Source organism: Lutra lutra, chromosome 1, assembly GCF_902655055.1.
Source record: "Lutra lutra chromosome 1, mLutLut1.2, whole genome shotgun sequence".
Taxonomy (NCBI): domain Eukaryota; kingdom Metazoa; phylum Chordata; class Mammalia; order Carnivora; family Mustelidae; genus Lutra; species Lutra lutra.
In genome coordinates this window covers 100,198,797-100,218,258 of record NC_062278.1, presented here as the reverse complement: position 1 = coordinate 100,218,258, position 19,462 = coordinate 100,198,797, and the positions used below count along the sequence as shown (strand labels likewise).

Sequence of the window (19,462 nt, the reverse complement as noted above, 5' to 3'; positions counted from 1 at the left end):
AGGCAGATAGAGAGGGGGAAGCAGACTCCCTGCTGAGCAGAGAGCCCGATGCGGGGCTCGATCCCAGGACCCCGAGATCATGACCTGAGCTGAAGGCAGAACCTTAACCCACTGAGCCACCCAGGCGCCCGGAAAAAGGATATTTAAAAAGCTTTAATTCTAGGGTAGCTCTAAAAGAATACAAAAAGTATTTATAGCTGCTAAAATTGTAAAGGAAAAAATATAATGACAAAATAACCTAAATCTAATGAGAGAAATAAAACAAAAGTAAAACATAATATGTGATACAAGGAAGAAACCCAAATTCAGATAAAAATATGGAAGCATAAATAAATTAATAATCACTTTAAATGTAATAAACTGGAAGTTTCAGCTAAAAGATAATCAGATTGTATTTAAAATACAAAGTAGTTGTAGGGAGCCTGGCTGGCTCAGCTGGTAGAGCATGTGACTCTTGATCTCAGGGTCATGAGTTAAGTAGAATTTACTTTAACAAAATACAAACTAGTTGCTAGTAAGAAGAGATGCTAAAAGAGAAATATATAGAAAGCTGGATAGTGAGAAAAAGAAAAAAAAAGCTACTGAGGCTAAATTAATGTCAAACCAAATCAAATTTTAAAATGCACATTAAAAATACAAAGAAGAAAAAGAAATTTAAAAAATATAAAGAAGATCACTTCATCTGATAAGTGTTTCAACCAACCAGGAGGATGGGTTGTATTTGAACTTACAAACACCTAAGAAATGACCTTAAAATGTATGAGTCAAAAATCAACAGAACTACAAGATAAAATAGAGAAATCTATACATATAGAAGGCAATTTTAACATTAATTATAAGATATAGGCAATTTGAATGACTTGAGTATGGGGCCTAGTTTGAGTGAGCATAGGACTGTATGCCTGACAAGAGTACACACTCTTTCCAAATACTCATAAAACACTGGGAAATAAAGGGAACCTTGGAGAACCACAACACATTCTAATGAAAACTGAAGGAACGCCTGGGTGGCTTAGTCGGTTGATGTCTGCCTTCTCAGGTCATCACCTCAAAACCCTGGGATTGAGCCCTGTGTCAGGCTTGCTGCTCAACAGGGTGTCTGCTTCTCCCTCTCCCTCTGCTCTCTCTCTCGCTAATAAATAAAAAAAAATATTAAAAAAAAAAAGAAAAGAAAATTGAAGTTGCTTATACTCTAGCTCAGAAGAATATTATATTCTTCCAAGAAGCATACAAATGCCTAAAGCAAGGCTGAGAAAGTCAGGAGGTGCTACCTCCAACATGGGGAGCGTGGCATTTGCATGGAGCTTTAGAGGACAGAGGCTTTTCAACTTAGAGACACAAACTTAAAGACATGTTTGGATAATGCTAAGTATAATGTTAGGGAGAAATATTGGATACATGAAGGAAATAGCAGGATATACAACCAGAAATGCACTCGTCAACTAGCCCATGGCATAAAGAGGACCATCAAACTATAAAGATAGGGTATGCTCTAATGGAGTTTATCACATACATCAGCTATGACGTTTAGTTGAAGATTTTGTAATTTGAAAGAAGCAACAGGTACTTGAGAAATTATATGACAAGAATACAGGAAACAATAAAAACTGCTGAGAAACACTGGAAATCAGAAAACACTTGTTAAACTAATTCTGCTAAAGAGTGTACATCTCAGGTTGTCTTTACATCTTTTAACAAACAAACATAACTCTAGACTGAATCTAAGTTGAATCATTTCTGAAAATCAAAACTGTCAAGACAGGAAGCTGGAAACATGAGAAGTTCTGGGTGAATGACAGATCTGTGTCACCCTTGGTAAACCCAACCTGCACTCCCTAGGAAACAGAGAATTGACTGTACTTTCTGTGGACTTTGGACAATAGGTTTCCCACCTATGTTCACTCTGTTTAAGACCCTTGATGAGTAGTCCTTCAAAGTCATTTCTGAAGCTTTTTTTTCCTTTTGTCCAAGGACTTCAGACTGGGAGCTCATGAAGGCTGATCTTTAGTTCTACAGATTACTCTGTTATCAGCTTCCAGCTCAGACTCCTAGGATCACAGTGCAACTCGCTGCTTGAAGAGCCATAAAATTGGGGTGTCACCATTGCACAGTTTAGTGACTTCTAACATTTGTCATGACACTGATTGTAAAAGTATTCTAACTCACTGAATTTTTGGAATAAAAAGTGGCCACTGTATCTATATGCATACTATATAGAAGTTGTCTAGACAAATTAAAATTTTCACATGTTCTTCCAAATACTTTCCTCCACATTCATGGCTGTGGAGGAAATTTTTTTAGAATTTAATAGAATTTAGTAATTCTATTAAAATTGCAAGTTTGCAATTTTATTATATTTTCTTTTTAGGCCTTCTGAGAAATTATTTTTCCTAGAGCACAAAAGGCCATATCATATCATTTCCACACCACTCTATTATTTGCTTGATGTATATACTGAGACACTTTTTAACCAGAAAAACAAAATGTACTCCTGGATCTTCTCACATGTAGCAATATTAGGGCTACTCTGAACAGGTTGATTAGTTTTGTATGTAACAAAAAATAATTCTGAATTCAACTGTACTAATAACATTTCTTGTTAATGAATATTTCCTGAAAAGCTAAAATTTGTTATTTGCCAATAGATTCTAGTTTAACTTCAATTTTTGGACAATATGTTTAATACATCTTTTTAAATCTCTACTCAAGAAATGATAATGAGTACTTTTAAGTAACTGTTAATAAATTAGAAATATAAATCTTCAAAATACATAAGAAATAACAGACCTCACTATATTATTCTAATTAAAGTAAATTAAAGTAAATAAATTTTAAAGTAATTAAACTAATTAAACTAATTAAAGTAAATAAAGAATATATAAAATTCTGAACAGGGAAATTATATATTTATTTATTTATTTCTCCATCTGAAGAGATGATCCAAATTTACTTATGTAAAAACTCGTCATCACTGATGACACACAGAAATAGCCATTTTTCTATTCATCAAAAGTGATTCATCAAGCATATTAAAGATGTTTCTTTTAACTCAATTCATTTAAATTTTTGCCTTAAGTTCATGGATTTTAAGCTTCCCCCTCACCCTTTTCCACTATATTCATCGTTTTTAATCACAAACTCAGACTGATAATTGAAAACTCAAATTCCCATGTTTTGGTTGATTCTCAAGGACAAAGATTGATAACATATTAGATCAACAGGTAAGGCCTACAAAAAGTAAGACAAGATCAAGGAAAATAAAATACAGTCAATATGCAGTTATCTGATCAACCCATTTGTGTGTGTGTGTGTGCGTGCGTGTGTGTGTGTGTGTGTGTGTGTATGTGTGTGTGTATATATATATATATATATATATATATATATATATATGTCTTGCTATATCAAGACCTTTTTTCCTGCTTCTTTTTCTATCCCTCAAACAAGTCTTAGTCCTCTCAGGACTTTCCATATAAATACTTTGCTCTCCACTTCATTTGTTGAACTTATTTCATGAATGTGGACATTAAATACTTTAAGTTTTACGACCTGTTTTAGTTAGGTAGCTTTTTTTTTTTTTTTTTTTTTTTTGCAAGAAACTAAAAATCCAACATAGATTGGAAAAAAAGGGGGGGTGGGCAGGGGATGTGTTGACTCATATATACAGCCAGTTCAGTTGGTTCGGCTTCAGACAAAGCTTTAGGGCTTGGATGATGTGGAGAAGATTTTCTATTCCCTCTCCCCCCATTATTCACTTGTACCTTCCTTGTGTTGGTCCATTTTCAGGTAGGCTATACTCTCAAGGTTCCAAAAAAGTTACCAAAAAGGCTAAAGGCTTTTTCTTTCAGCTATATTGTTAAAGTGAGTCATTGCTCAAATAAATTCCAGAAATCAAGTCTTGGCACTGTTTGGCCAAGATCATCCTGTGATATGCCAATAGACTTGAGCTAATGAGGATCTATTTCTAGAGCCTGGGATGTGGCCAAACATATTCACACTACTGGGAAGTGTTGGCAACCATTCCAAAGGTGGGGGGGGTGGCAAATAGATGTTAAAATTCCACTATACTCTTTCCTGGATGATAAAGAATTTGGATTTGTTATACACAAAGGATTAAATGGGTATAATAAATAATTAGTTGATTTGTACACATATTTTTAATGTACTCCTGCCTAACTTCTCTGTGAAAATTTTCCTACACTGAGGCTCAAGAAAAAGAAAATTCCACAATAAGATATAACTATGTTTTAAATTATTTTTTATTCTATAAACTACAAGCATTGCTCTTACTGCTCCAAAATATAGCATTTCATTCTGTATCCTTTCCATGTCCCATCCTGATATATATCAGAATGAGCAAATAATGTATTTATGTGTTTATGAGAAAATTTAAAAGTTAATTAATTTATCTTGGCTATCATAAGTATTATTATCCAAAACATTATGGGTAGAGGCTTGTTACCCTACGTTTAAGATTCATTTAAATTTAACAACTCAGACTGCTCCATCACTATTTGGGAAATCTAAATGTAATACCCTGTACTTAAAAAGATGATGAAAGGAGTGCCTATTAAACATGAAACACCCACATCTACAAATTTTTCTAAAAACAATAATAGCTACTATATCCATGAGGAAAATTTGATATGACATAATTCCTTACAAAAGCAGGCTTATCTTGTATTTAAAAAAAAAAAAGATTATATTTATTTATTTGACAGAGAGAGATTACAAGTAGACAGAGAGGCAGGCAAAGAGAGAGGGGGAAGCAGGCTCCCCACCAAGCAGAGAGCCCGATGTGGGGCTTGATCCCAGGACCTTAAGATCATGACCTAAGCTGAAGGCAGAAGCTTAACCCACTGAGACACCCAGGCGCCCCTCTTGTTGCTTTTTTAAAAATGGAGTTGTAGGGGTGCCTGGGTGGCTCAGTGGGTTAAAGCCTCTGCCTTTGGCTGAGGTCATGATCCCAGGGTCCTGGGATCCAGCCACGCATCGCATCGGGCTCTCTGCTCCGCAGGGAGTCTGCTTCTTCCTCTCTCTCTGCCTGCCTCTCTGCCTAGTTGTGATTTCTCTCTGTCAAATAAATAACATTTTTTAAAAAATGGAGTTGTAAAACAGGTTTCAGTGCACATCTCATTTTTTCTTCTAAGCTTTATACATGTTGTAACTTACTGTAAAGATATAGCTATGGGGTACCATTTTGCTTAGCTATGACATTATTAAACAGATATTTAACATACCGTGGAGGAAACTGATAAAGTTCTTTGGTTAGAAAGACAATTGCTAATATAACATTTTACAGTATGCAAAAGTACTGAGACATATATCATAACTTGATTCTCAGGTCAATCTGAGATACTAGGTTAGATAGCGTCCTTTAGATCCAGAAATAGCAGCTGTATGATGCTGTATGAGCAGTCATGGAGCCAGTACGTGGACTATCAGCTTACTGAGAGCAGGACAGTGGCTGAACCACATCAGGGGCTCTGAATATTTATTGAAATAACCAGTTAATTAAATCTGGTATCTTAGAAGTCCAGAGTTTTCCTTACAACTAAAGTATTATGATAGCATTCTTCACATATTTTAATAGAGTCCAAGATCAATTTGTAAGGCTCAAAATAAAAGACAATAAAACAAAACAAAACAAAAAGCTCCTCAAAGACTTCTTCTTTCCAGCTTTGAGGACCAAGGCTCATCAGTGTTTTCCATATATCCTAGTGGCTCAATCAATGATCAGTTTAGGAGGCACTCAATTGATTGGGCTTTGAAAAGTATGTGTGCCTCTCTAACAGAGGGCAATCCTGTATGTATTCAGGTTTGGGGTTTCTTTTTAGGTGTCTTCAAAACATTTTTTTTTTTTTTTAATGCTTTTGTTGTCAAGAGAAAAGCAGAAGAGATAAAATCTGGGTCGTTGAGCCTCCAGGTCTGGATGCAGAAACAAGAGTCCTCTGTTGAATTTTACAACTAGATCCAAATTGAACAGTATGTAAAGAGAGTCTCTTTGTCAGGATTCTAATGCTGCAGCTGGAGGCAGACATAAGATGCAGCCTGTGGCTTGCACCCCACCACAGGCAGCTTAACTACTTCAGTTTTATCCGGTGTGTTCCAACAAGGCCAGACAAACCTCTCCGTGGTGCAAGAGGCATCTCTCAGGCGATGATGCGTAAAGACACAGGGATTTTTTAGTCAATCGCAGGAATTAAGCTTTAATGCTTTCTACTAAAAGACTTCATACCCCAGATAGCTGACTGCTATCCACAGAATCTTGGCAGCCAAGCAGACTGCTGAAGCTGAAATGAGGAAGCTCTGTTAAGCAGATTTTCGTGAATGTACAAAATGCTTTATTTGTAAAGCTGCTTTTCTTTGCTACAGTTTAAAATGCTTTCTGCTTCTCCCCTTTTTTTTTAAATCTCTCAGTTTGATCAACTCTCAGTCTTTATCAAAATTACTTTCCAAAAATGTCCCCTAAAGAGCCACAGATGAGAAATAAATGCTCACCTCATCAAAAAATAAATGTGTTTCTTTTTTTTTTCTTTTTTTTTTTTTTTAGGAATAATTCTAAACATATCAATTTAAGAGATTAAAAATGATCCCGGTCCTTACAAAAACTATACAATACACAGAAAGACATGAAATACTTTACCATTATTTGGAAGTCCTAGAGGGCTACAGACACCAGTTTTGGTTCTGCTGTTTGGAGAAGAGATCAGTTTCTCAACGAGAGACGCCGAGATGGGCTGAACTAGCAGAGACGTGAGGTTTGATCGGTTTTGTCTAAAGCTTCCATCTGGATCAAAAAGAGAAGGGAACAGAAACCTTAGCCAACAGAAACTAAAACACTTCAAGAGACATGTTTTGTAATGAGTATTTAAAATATGGACCATATGCTTATCTGAGTTCATTTGTTTATTCCTTAGTTATACTCTACTTATTAAAGATGATCTGAGGTACTTCAGTCCAAATACTATTATGTATCCTAGAGAATGATGGCAGATTGTACACACATCTCCTTCCATTCTCCTACAGGACTCCACTGGAATGACAACAAAGGAATAAAAGAGTGTAAATCCACAAGGGCTGACCAAGAGAAGGGACAATAGCAGTAAGATTCTAAAAGCCAGAGAGCAGATACCTAAGTGTAACTGATGTAACAGACCCAAAGAGACCAAAACCTAAGTGAGCAGAAGTAAGCTGAGAAGCAATGCAGTTTGTACCATAGAACCCAAAAGGCTTAGGAAATGGTCACAGCACCTACCTATTAAAATATGGGTAAAGGAGGGCACCTTGGTGGCTAAGTTGGTCATGTGCCTGCCTTTGACTCAGGTCATGATCCCAGGGACCTGGGATCAAGTCCCACACTGGGGTGGGGGGATGGGGAGGGAGTGTACCTGCTCAGCAGGGAGTCTGCTTCTCCCTGTATCTTTCCCTGCTGCTTGTGATCTCTCTCTCTCACTCTCTAATAAATAAATAAAACCTTAAAAAAATATATATATGGGTAAAGGAGGGGGGAAACAGGAGAATTTGATGAAATTCTGATTGTGAAGTTCTCCCTTCATGCCTTCAAAGAGTGCCTATTCTTCCCCCCACTCCCTCAGAAAAGTGCAAGGGAATGCTGAATAGGGAGGGATACACCAGACACAGTGAAGGTGGGGGTATCTCTTATTTAAAATGGGATGGTCTTATAATTGCAGAGACTCATCAAATGTTTTACTGTCTTGGTGCCCAGAATCCTTCCTTCTAGGTAGGGCAATAGGATGTTCACTTGTAGTAAATATGACCAGGTCAATGAAGACTATATAAAAATACTGAAAATCTGGAAGATTACAATAAAACACCTCACCAGAGACATCCTATGTTAAACTCCATCAATCAATAAACCCCATCCTTATACAGAATTTAAAAATCAACTTAACTTTGCCATTCTCAAGTAGGCACCCTTAGCCAAGGACAATCCCAAAAGGGCACACATGCATCTGAGCTTATGAGGAGAAGAGTAAGGAGGTCAGGAGGCTCAGGGAGGGTCGTCTCCAGGAAGACAAGGAAAATGGAAAAACAAATGTGTGCTAATGTATTGAGAGAATATTTACAGTAGAGATCAGACAGTTAGCACCTGAGGAGCTTCTAAATACATAGAAAAATAAGAAATCTAACCAGTAGACAACCTTTAGCTTCAGAGGGAACAGAAAGTTGTTCAAAAAAGAAATGTAATCATCATACAATGTGAATAATATTTACATAGTCGTAATAATATACATAATGACACACACACATACACATACACACACACACACAAAGTGATGCTCTTGGAAAAAAAAAAAAGGGACAAGTCAGGGGTTGATGACCCATGGAGACTTGTGAAAGCAAAGTAAATCTTTATCATCCATAGTGGTAATAAATAAAACTGAAGAAATGAATTCAACTCATAAACATGCTTTTTGACATAGAGAGGTAAATATAAAATGCAGGGAATGACTAAAAGTACTGAAATAAATCGAGCATTTACCTTTGGGAGAGAGAAGAAAGAGAAAATATAGGGAAGGAGCGGAGAAGATGAGATTTTTGTAAACTAACTTTGTAGAATTATTTGAATAGATTCATCTCTAACTTGGAGAAAGACAAAAGTTAAATAAAAATAAGGAAAGAAAACTATGTAACAGAAGTAAAAGAAAAATCCCTAAGTACTCAGAGTAAAGAGGATGGAGAGAATAAACCAAACTGTGCTTAAGAACTAAAAAAATACGTATTCAGCTGATATATTTATACTGACTCAGAGAGGAAATACACAATGGAATGACTTTCTCAAGCAGCCAAAACGTCTGTGAACACAGAGCTTTATTTTTCAGAACTTTTATTAGGGAAAACGATTGCCGAAGGTTTTCTCAGAATTTAATTTGATAGGACTGCAGGGGGTGCAGAGCTCAACCAGACTGGTATCCAGGCTCCAGGAGGCAGATTATAAATGAGAAAATATGTTACAGAAGTGTTTTCTTAATTTATCATCTGGAAAACCACAAGGCTAAAAAAAAAAAAAAATGATATTTAGCTTGAGCCTATGGCAGCCATAGCAGTCATGGCTTGAAGAAAGAATAATAAAGATTTAAGCTCAGGATCAGTTCTGTTATGTAAGCACGGTGCTGGTTGAATAATCCAGTAACCCCTTTTATATGGATATATGACAGTGCATTTTGACCACAGTGTAGTTCATTGCTTCCTAGCCATTTTCATGTCATAGGACCAAGAGTGGCTGTATAATTTGCAGGGCCCAGAGCAAAATGACAATGTGGGGTTTCCTGTCCAAAAAGAATTTTGAGACAGTAACAGCAGAGCATTTAATCAAGGGTGGCCCTTCTGAATGGGGGCCTGTGCAACGGTGGACATTGCATGCCCCCAAGCCAGGCCCTGCAGGGCTCATACAGCACAAGATGCCGTTCAGCTCACTGAGAAAAACTGAAGGGAATTTTCACACCTCAAGGAAGCTGTTGTCAGCCTCAGGTGACCAGCCCTGAAGTCTCTGCTGCTCCAGGTTGCACCCGGAGCCATAGTGGTTAATATCTCACGGCATAGATGGTGTCCCTCAACACACCAGCTGGAAAGCTCCAATATACCCCTCTTACTCTGAGAAGATTGATTTTCTACTAAGGAATGGATTTTCTCTGTCGGCCATTACCTACAGGAGCTCTAGTGCATATGGGACAGTGAGATAGTATTTATGAGAAATGTGCAATCTGTTATTTTGATTTTTTCATGGACGTTAGGTCCTGATACGTTACCAACACAAAATGAAACTTCTTAAATTGCTGCATGATCTCACCCCTCCCCTGATCAAATGGAGGACTCTGGTTTGCCATTCAAGGCTCTTCACAATCTCAGACCTTGTAGTGTGAAGGTTATTTCTTATCGTTCGTCTCCATACATTTTATGCTAACACATAAGCTGTTCTCCCACATAGTCTGCGAAGTACGCCCTCCATGTTGTTGCAAAAGCCATCCCTTCCCTTTACTAGCTATTCGCATGCATCACACTGTCTGAACTTCACACTTCCTCCGAAACCCAACTCAAAAGCCACTTTCTACACGAAGCTTTCTCTGTTGCCCTCTTCTTACTATGTGATATTTCTGTGCTTTTTTGTAGTGTTTGTCGTTTCTAATTAACATTATCATTTACATTTCATACTTATCACTTTATCACCTTGTTTCTCCTCTTTAAACTCTAAATTCCTTGAAGATGGGGCACCTGGCTGGCTCAGTGGGTTAAAGCCTCTGCCTTCGGCTCAGGTCATGATCTCAGGTCCTGAGATTGAGCCCCACATCGGGCTCTCTGCTCAGCAGGGAGCCTGCTTCCTCTTCTCTCTCTCTCTCTCTCTCTCTCTCTGCCTGCCTCTCTGCCTACTTGTGATCTCTGTCTGTCAAATAAATAAATAATAAAATCTTTAAAAAAAAAAAACATCTATCCCCATCAACTCACTGGTTAACTTTGCTGTAACATTATCTTTTGTGTGGAAAAAAAAAAAAAAGACTATCTCCATAATTAAAATAATCTGAGATGTATTTATCTGTTAATGAAACAATCAATAATTGCATTTTTTCTATAATTCTCTATCAGGCATATGAAACAATATATTTAAGAGTTAAATATGAGTGAACCCTAAACCCTAATTGAATGTATTTAAATCTTTGCCTTTTTTTTTTTCTGAATGACTAATAGACTTGCATTAGTTTTGAAATATCTGAAGTGGTTCATTAATTTTTCACCTTCAGCTTAATGGAAGTTTGACAAACAGTTCACTTTTGAGAGCAGATAGTAAAAGCAGGACTTTACAGTATACTAAGATTAAATTATGGCTAAATGTTATTTTTTAACTCATTTATTGAAAAAGAGCTGAGAATTTTATTTTCTTGCATTATTAAGAGGCTTTGAATAAGAGCAAATACATACACCATTTTTATTCATTTATATTTTAAAACACATTTATGAACTATAAGGTATGTGTTGAAAATCAGGCAGATTGTGTACCTGATGGAAAGGACACCATACAGAAAAGAAGTTGACATTACCTCTTAGCTCTGCAGCTTTTATTTTTATTTTTTTAAAGATTTTATTGTTTTGAGAGAGAGCGGGAAAGAGAGAGATAGATCATGGGGAGGGGGGCAGAGGGAAAGGGAAAAACAGACTCAGTGCTGAGCAGGGAGCAAGATGTGGGACTCAATCCCAGGGCCCAACAATCATGACCTGAACCGAAGGGAGACACTTAACCAACTGAGTCACCCAGGCACCACAGCACTTCAACTTTTAGATTATAACATAGATATCATGCCCTGTTCCTTGTTTATGCCTACTAAAGACTGACAATAACTTTTTGTTTTTGTTTTTGTTTTTTTTAGTAGACAGTTCTCTCTTTATGTACTCGTTGCAATCCAAATAGAGATCCAGATCAATCCATGCCACCAATAATCCAATTCCCAGACACAAGACTACATGCATGTAGTGGAAAGAGGAAACAGGACATAGAGGCCCAATTGTGACTTCCTCACTGACTCACTCTGTGAAATGTAATGTATAAACAATTTCACTCTACAGGATTGTCATCCCATCTACTATACTCAAATAACCAAGGTGACACTGAATGGCCTTCATTACTTGGACTTCATGAAATAAAAGGGTATTACCTTAGAGGCTGACAGCCTGAACCACAGTGGATGAAACGTAGAAGAAATGAGGTTAAAAAATAAGTGAGAAGTTTTCTAATTGCACATATTTATTAGGCTTTTCATTACACTTTTTCAAATTGTTGATGCCCTCTTCAATCATACCTCATTAGGTGTCTAAAGAAAGCATGAATACTCTATTACCTGCCAGCTGCTCTTTTTGTATGGCAAGATGGAATTCTTTTAAATTCGGCTGAAGAAGTGCATACACCCAAGCATCGATAACCCAAAGAATATCAAAAAAGATAAGTCTTCAGAAACCAGAAATCTTAGACACTGGGATCCTCAGTTTAATGCACCAAGAAGTGAAATAAGGTAAAAAATAATAATAATGCTGGCAAATAAAGCAAGAGGAGCCTTGTATGGATCAGTGATGATAATGTGCTGTCATTGGAAAGGATAGTACAGTTTCCAAGCTGAGGAGTGGAACTCATCCCCTAGCACAGTGTGTGTAAACCTAAGATCCTGCTACATGAGGGAAGCATAGATCCTACAGACTCTTTCTACTCAGCATATGTAGTCCTGGAACAAGCAGCACAGGCACAGTCTAGGAGCTCCTTAGCAATGCGGAATCTGAAACTCCACCCCAGACCTTCTGAATCTAGATCTGTAGTTTAATAAGATCCCCAGGTGATTCCTATGCACATTTGATAAGCACCGGCCTAAATCATTATATATTTCTCCACAGCACAATGTACATGATTTTCACGGCAATGAAGATAATAAAAATCAGGATGAAGAAGAAAAGTAAATAAATAGTAGCTTGGGTTTGCTCACCTGCCCCCAAATTAGAGAGGACAACAGCCTTTGACCGTCTCCATAAACCCCAAATCAACAGTTTTTCTCAGAGGCTCTTTCCAAATGGGGAACAACGCCTGCTCTCGCATGCTATCACTAAATAACAAGTTTAGATTGGACTTGGAACACTTCTCTTTGTTTTGTCCTTTCCCCAGAGATAAATTTGGCGATCTGAGATCAGAATTACATTAAGCACTTTATTTCAGCCATGAGTAAATATTACAATAGCCAACTGATTTGACTTCTTTTTCTGTCCCCTTGGTTTTCAAGTATTATAATTCATTATAGTAGAAGACTGACAAACGTAAAATGTAAATACTTCCCACTTGCCAGCGAACCAAGCAATCAGAGAGCTTATAGAGCAGAGATTTTTTTTTTTAAGATTTTATTTATTTATTTGACAGAGAGAGATCACAAGTAGACTAGAGGCAGGCAGAGAGAGAGAGAGAGAGAGGGAGGGAAGCAGGCTTCCTGCCGAGCAGAGAGCCCGATGTGGGACTCAATCCCAGGACCCCGAGATCATGACCTGAGCTGAAGGCAGCGGCTTAACCCACTGAGCCACCCAGGCGCCCTAAAGCAGAGATTTTTAAAAAGACATTTTGTGCCGCACTTTTGTAAAAAGACCCAGATGGCAAAGGAACAAGTTGATATCAGTGATGTTATCCCAGAATACCTGATTTGACTTTCTCCAGAGAACTGCCACTTTGACAGAAATCAGACCATTAAATAACTGGCACAAATGTTCTTTCATTTTTATTTTAGCTCACCAAATTTACAGTTATTTTCGAGAAATGACCAGTGTGCTAAATTGGCTAGTCATTTTGTTGTCCTTGTAGATACAACTGGTCTTTTATAACTTCAGCATCTCATAACCTGCTGGTTATGAATAGCACCATCTCCCCTCAAGGTAGTCAAATTCAGTACTGGGTTGTTCAGGTTATTATTAAAAAGGAAATCGTTAACACTTAAAAATGTGTTGTGCTATGTAGATTTCTTGGAGCTCATCTGAGTTCTCTGTGTCTCTATGTGTGTATACATACGTACATACATATACACATAGCCGCATATACCCGTACGTATATATTTTTACAGTATAAGATGTTTTCACTGATAATTTTCATAACTAGAATAAATTAGTATTTCTTTAATTAACAACTATTTCCTGCCTACCCTCAAACTAATATAAATTGTAGGTCTAAAAGCTGGCCAATGCTGGGGCGCCTGGGCGGCTCAGTATGTTAAGGGCCTGACACTTGATTTTGGCTCAGGTCATGATCTCAGCGTTGTAAGATCAGGCCCCGCCTCAAGCTCCCTATTGGGCATGGAGCCTGCTTAAGATTCCGTCTCTCTCCTCCTCCCTCTCACTTCCCCCAACTCCCTCCCTTAAAAAAAAAAAAAAAAAAAAAAGGTGGCCAACGCTAGTTTCCCCAACTCTTAAATGTCACTTACTCTGGGAAACTAACATACCCACATGTAAATCCTTGCTCAGACATTTGGTAAACACTGCTTTTTTTCTAATTTCCTTTTTTTTTTTTAAGATTTTATTTATTTCACAGAGAGAGATCACAAGTAGGCAGAGAGGCAGGCAGAGAGAGAGATAGAGGAGGAAGCAGGTTCTCCGCTGAGCAGAGAGCCCGATGGGGGACTCGATCCCAGGACCCCGAGATCATGACCTGAGCCGAAGACAGAGGCTTAACCCACTGAGCCACCGAGGTGCCCTTTTTTTAAAAAAAAAATTATTTATTTATTTATTTGACAGACAGATATCACAAGTAGGAAGACAGGCAGGCAGAGAGAGAGGAAGGGAACCAGGCTTCCTGCCAAGCAGAGAGCCTGATGCGGGGCTAGATCCCAGGACGCTGGGATCATGACCTGAGCCAAAAGCAAAGGCTTTAACTCATTGAGCCGCCCAGGCGCCCCTCTAACTTCCTTTTTAGTTTTTGTTCACTGACCAGAGTATAAGCTTCTTGGAGACTGATTCACTGTTATATTCCCATGGCTTAGCCCACTATGCAGTTAAAAAGCAGCATAATTTGGATGAATGATCAGACCAATGTTTAAGTGAATAATTTTGTTCTGTCTAATCATAAATCTAAAACTCATGACTCATGATATAAAACTTGCAATCACAAAATCCTGAAACTGAAGACACAGATGGTCTCATCCTCATTTCATTGGTCCTCTCTTAAGCTAAGCATATTGCCATATTCCATAGTAATTATCACAATATTTTAATGCTTAACTCACGTGTTACAAAAAGTCATAAAGGGAATAGAAAGTAATACACTCATTTATAAAGCAAAGTGTCTGTACAATCTAATATTAAAAGATCATACAGATTATGTAGAGTACAATTTTATTTAAAAAATAATACACAAGAAAAATCTGTTAATATTGTTAATATTTATATTAATATTTGTTAATTTAATCTGGACTCTCTCCAGTTAGCTTATTCTAAATTATTAATAATGAATATGACACAGGCTCACAAGGAGCTAGCCACTTTTCTCAATACTAAAGACATTTTTTTTTAATGTATAGATATGGAAATTCAAGATTTGTATTGGTAAAGTGAAATTATTTGAGGGCACCTGGGTGGCTCATTTGGTTAAGCAACTGCTTTTGGCTCAGGTCATGATCCTGGAGTCCCAGGATCGATTCCAGCATTTGTATCCCTGCTCAGTGGGGAGTCTTCTTTTCCCTCTGGCCCTTCTCCCATCATGCGCTCTCTCTCTCATTCTCTCTCTCTCAAATAAATAAATAAAATCTTAAAAAAATTATTTGGGGCAAAGGACTTTAAAATATAAATTATCATCATTTTCTCCCTTCAAACAAATATGCTTGGATTATTTGTATATTTGTGGCTATGCAAAAAACATTCAATTAAGGAAGAGTTTTTACTATTGTATTAAAAAGTTTTGTTTAATATGCAGTAAAGTGAGGTGATATGCTTCATTTTGGCCAGTATATAGGACATAAGCATAATATTTAATTAAATTGTTAGTTGATATCTGGTGTGTCCTGTAATTGAATTTATCATTACTTAGAGAATTATGAGAATATATTTTTATAAATAACTTACATGGTTTTTCATGACTTTATAACACACCGATAAATTACTTCAAAGTCCATTCGTATATTTCAAGTAGATGGTGGCCATAATTAACATGCTCTCCAAAGCATTTTTGTACTCTGATCCTTTCTACTCAAGAAACAGCACTTCCTTTGGCATAGGGCTTTATCTCACTGAATTTGTATTTATAAATTTGCCATTTTTAAAAGATTTTATTTATTTATTTGACAGACAGAGATCACAAGTAGGCAGAGAGGCAGGCAGGGAGAGAGGAAGGGAAGCAGGCTTCCTGCTGAGCAGAGAGCCTGATGCTATGTGAGGCTCCATCCCAGGACCCTGGGATCATGACCTGAGCTTAAGGCAGAGGCTTTAACGCACTAAGCCACCCAGGTGCCCCAAATTTGTCATTTTTAAATGAAAATTTAGATATACAATGGCAGTGGTAATATTCAGATGTTCACAAATATTTTCTGAATTCTATTTCAGAGGAATAATTGATTATATGAGAACCAATTTCCCATTCCCTGAAAGTCTAAATATTTCTATTTTTTTGTATTTCTCATTTGTCTAAGACTATTTCATTTCCTAAAGCACTCCAAGAACATGAACATTTGGAAACAAACCATAAACTATAAGAAAAGCAAACTAAGAGACAGATAAAATATCTAGTTTGTTCTTTACTTCAAGGAGAGTAGTCTAGATTCATAACTGGAATAATTGGCCATCTGCACATTACATGTAATATAAGCAAAGCAATCCTCTTCAGAGGCATTCCCCCGAGAAGCTTCCCATCTCAAACTTGAAGGGTACGAACATCGGAATGATTTGCAAAGGTTCTCATTTTAGGAAAAGTGTAGTTTGCATTTTTCATAAGATAGCAAATAAATTGTGTGGATGGGTTTTGTTTGTTTTTTGGTTGTTGTGAAAGTATGCAACCATTAATTTACAATACAGTTCTTCATACCAGATTGTAATGAGAATGAATACATTATTTTATGAGGCTGATTAGATGAACAGGCAGAAAACCAATGCTTTATTTCTGGATTTACTTAGTTTTTTAGATATTTCTGATAATAAAAGTAGAAAATAATTAACCCTTGCTATTCTGATATCGATGTTAGATTAAATGAGCTATCACATATGCAGTACTTTCCAGATCTTCTTGCTTCTTACGGATCTTCTATTTTTTTTTTAAGATTTTATTTATTTATTTGATAGAGAGAGATCACAAGTAGGCGAAGAGTCAGGGAGAGAGAGTGAGAGGGAAGCAGGCTCCCTGCTGAGCAGAGAGCCCGATGTGGGACTCGATCCCAGGACCCTGGGATCATGACCTGAGCCGAAGGCAGTGGCTTAACCCACTGAGCCACCCAGGCACCCCGGATCTTCTATTTTTGACATGGAAACACTGACACAAGAAAGGGACACTTGCCTTGAGTACAAAGACCAATATCTGGTCCTTACTTTGCTTCTACATAGGAAGTCACTCTGGGAAAGTTTTTCGCCTCTTTTGCAGTTTTATATTCATCATGTATACAATATCTAAGGACTTCCATTTCTAAAGTTTTGATTCTAAACTTGTCCATGAGCAATCATTTAAGTAAGTTAATAGTTCTCTCTCTAAAATGTGTTTCAAATAAAACAACATTCAAATGAAAAACATATAAAGTACCGCATGGTACTTTATAATCCAGACAGGAAATTAATTGAAATATTTCTCATCTTAATGTTGAAAGAGGCTCTTTGTATTTAGATGGTTACATCTGACTTTGAGGTGAATATCTCTCGGCTTGTCCCTCTCACTCTCCTCCCTGCCCCTACTCGCTCTCTATCTCTCTCTCAAATAAATAAATAAAATCTTTTAAAAAATACTCTATTATTAATTCTTCTTTTGAATTTATATATGTGGGAATTTTCTTACTTAAAAGCCATATAATCTGGGGTGCCTGGGTGTCTCAGTGGGTTAAGCCTCTGCCTTCAGCTCAGGTCATGATCTCGGGGTCCTGGGATCAAGTCCCGCATCAGGCTATTTGCTCATCAGGGAGCCTGCTTCCTCCTCTCTGCCTGCCTCTCGGCCTACCTGTGATCTCTGTCAAATAAATAAATAAAATCTTAAAAAAAAAAAAAAGCTATAATTTGGTGAACGTAATTTAGCAATTGGACTGCATGTACATTTCCTAAAGTATTTTATGAAAGGAGACCCAAATTAACATAAAAAAACCCTAAAATAATCCTTTGCCTATTTTCTTATTAAGGTAATGTTTTTCATGTACTGAAAGGTTATTTCACTAAATAGTAACTCTTCTTTGAAGACACAGCACAGGCTGTAGCGACACAGTGAGAGCCATCGTTATGCTTAGTATAGTACTAATGGTCTAGTTAATAAGCTTGGGCATTCTATAAGGACAGCAGTGGTGTCTTTGTTAGTTCTTGTGTGTAGGATTTCAAGCAGCACTGGACACAGTCACCTTTTAAAAGCTTTTTCATGGTAATGGAGCTTTAACAAAATTCAAAATTAGTGACTTTGGCCTAAGTATTTTTTTCTAGCTTCTTCATTTAATATTCCTAAAAATCCAATGATGTAATATTACACCCTGCACTATGTACCAAGTACCTTTCAGGTCATTTTGAGTCAATGTTATGAATGTTGCTGAAGAGGTAGAAAATGAGTGGGATCTTAAATAACTGGAAAAGAGAAAAGTCCAAAAGTTATTCCAGAGCAAGAACAGAACCCCTTCAGCAACTCTACTTCACTGCATTTTTGTGGCAGTTGGGTTGAGATTGGAACAGAGATGCCAGATCTGGGAGGGAACAGATGATCCAAAATGTCTGGCTTCATGACTAGAACTCATCAGTGAATGGAAGAGTTTCAGGGTACCCAGAAAACCTATGGTCTTCATTGGGGTAAGTGAAATGAAGAGGCTTCAGGGGGCCTGAAGAGAATTGATATATTAAAAATCAGGGAAAGACCAGTATCTGAAAAAGACAGTGATGAATTCAGTGGAAGCAAAAAACTCACTGCTAATGGGTGAGTAGAAAAGCAGGGTCCTGTGACTAGTCACTGGTTAATATGTCAAAGTTTGGCCCATGAAGCAAATCTCCTTGATTCCTTATAAGGAAATAGAAGTAATAGCAAGAGCACTAAAAAACAATTACTAGAACTGTTCTCTGTCCCTCTGGTGTCCATGGCTTTGACATGATTTTTAATACACTATGTAAGTTTCGAACTATAAAGAAAATGTGAGTAAGGGAGATGATTCCAGGCAAAAAAAAAAAAAAAAAAAAAAAAAATTAGCATGATGAAATGGGCTGTGGCAAGAAAAAACAGGTGTGGAAAGGGATTGGCGAGTGGTTAAACTTAACTGGAGGTAACAATTCATGTTGTAGATTAAGGCTGAAATTATAGCATCCTTGTTGAGGTAGTGGACAAAGAAGCATGGGGAATATTAGGGAAACCCTAGGGACTTGGATAGGGTTTTGAGCAGAGAATTGGTTCCATGAAAGTCAATTTAGAAACACTGATCTGAGAGTGATATTCAGAAAACAACATGCCAGGAAAAGGGAATACAATGAAAACAACAAAAATGGATCCCCTTTTTGCCAGACACAGAGCTTGCATTCAGTGTATAGCATCTCATTCCATTTCTACACTTAATACATGATGATACAACTTTTCAACCTAGTTATTGTGATTTCTTTTTCACTGAAATGACTCTGAAGCTCAGAAACTTTGAGAAGCTGAAAGTCATAGCTGGTAAACAATAGAGATGAGCTCAGTCTGCTTCTTTTAGACTCTGAAATTAAGGGTCTAACACAGAAGTGTTAGAAGCTATAGCTGTTTCTCAAGAAGAATTAACAGCTGCACAAATGAGGATATGTCTAGAAGTAG

General features: G+C 37.2%; 1 protein-coding gene across 8 annotated transcripts in view; it reads right to left on the bottom strand.

The window, feature by feature from the left end:
- NAALADL2 (N-acetylated alpha-linked acidic dipeptidase like 2) overlaps positions 1-19,462 on the bottom strand; it is a 1,357,959-nt gene that overhangs the window by 345,953 nt on the left and 992,544 nt on the right. For all 8 annotated transcript variants that reach the window (XM_047730769.1, XM_047730776.1, XM_047730785.1 and 5 more), the window contains one exon: positions 6,644-6,787. In XM_047730769.1, the coding sequence (XP_047586725.1) occupies positions 6,644-6,787 (144 nt within the window). The remainder of the gene's footprint in view (positions 1-6,643; positions 6,788-19,462) is intronic.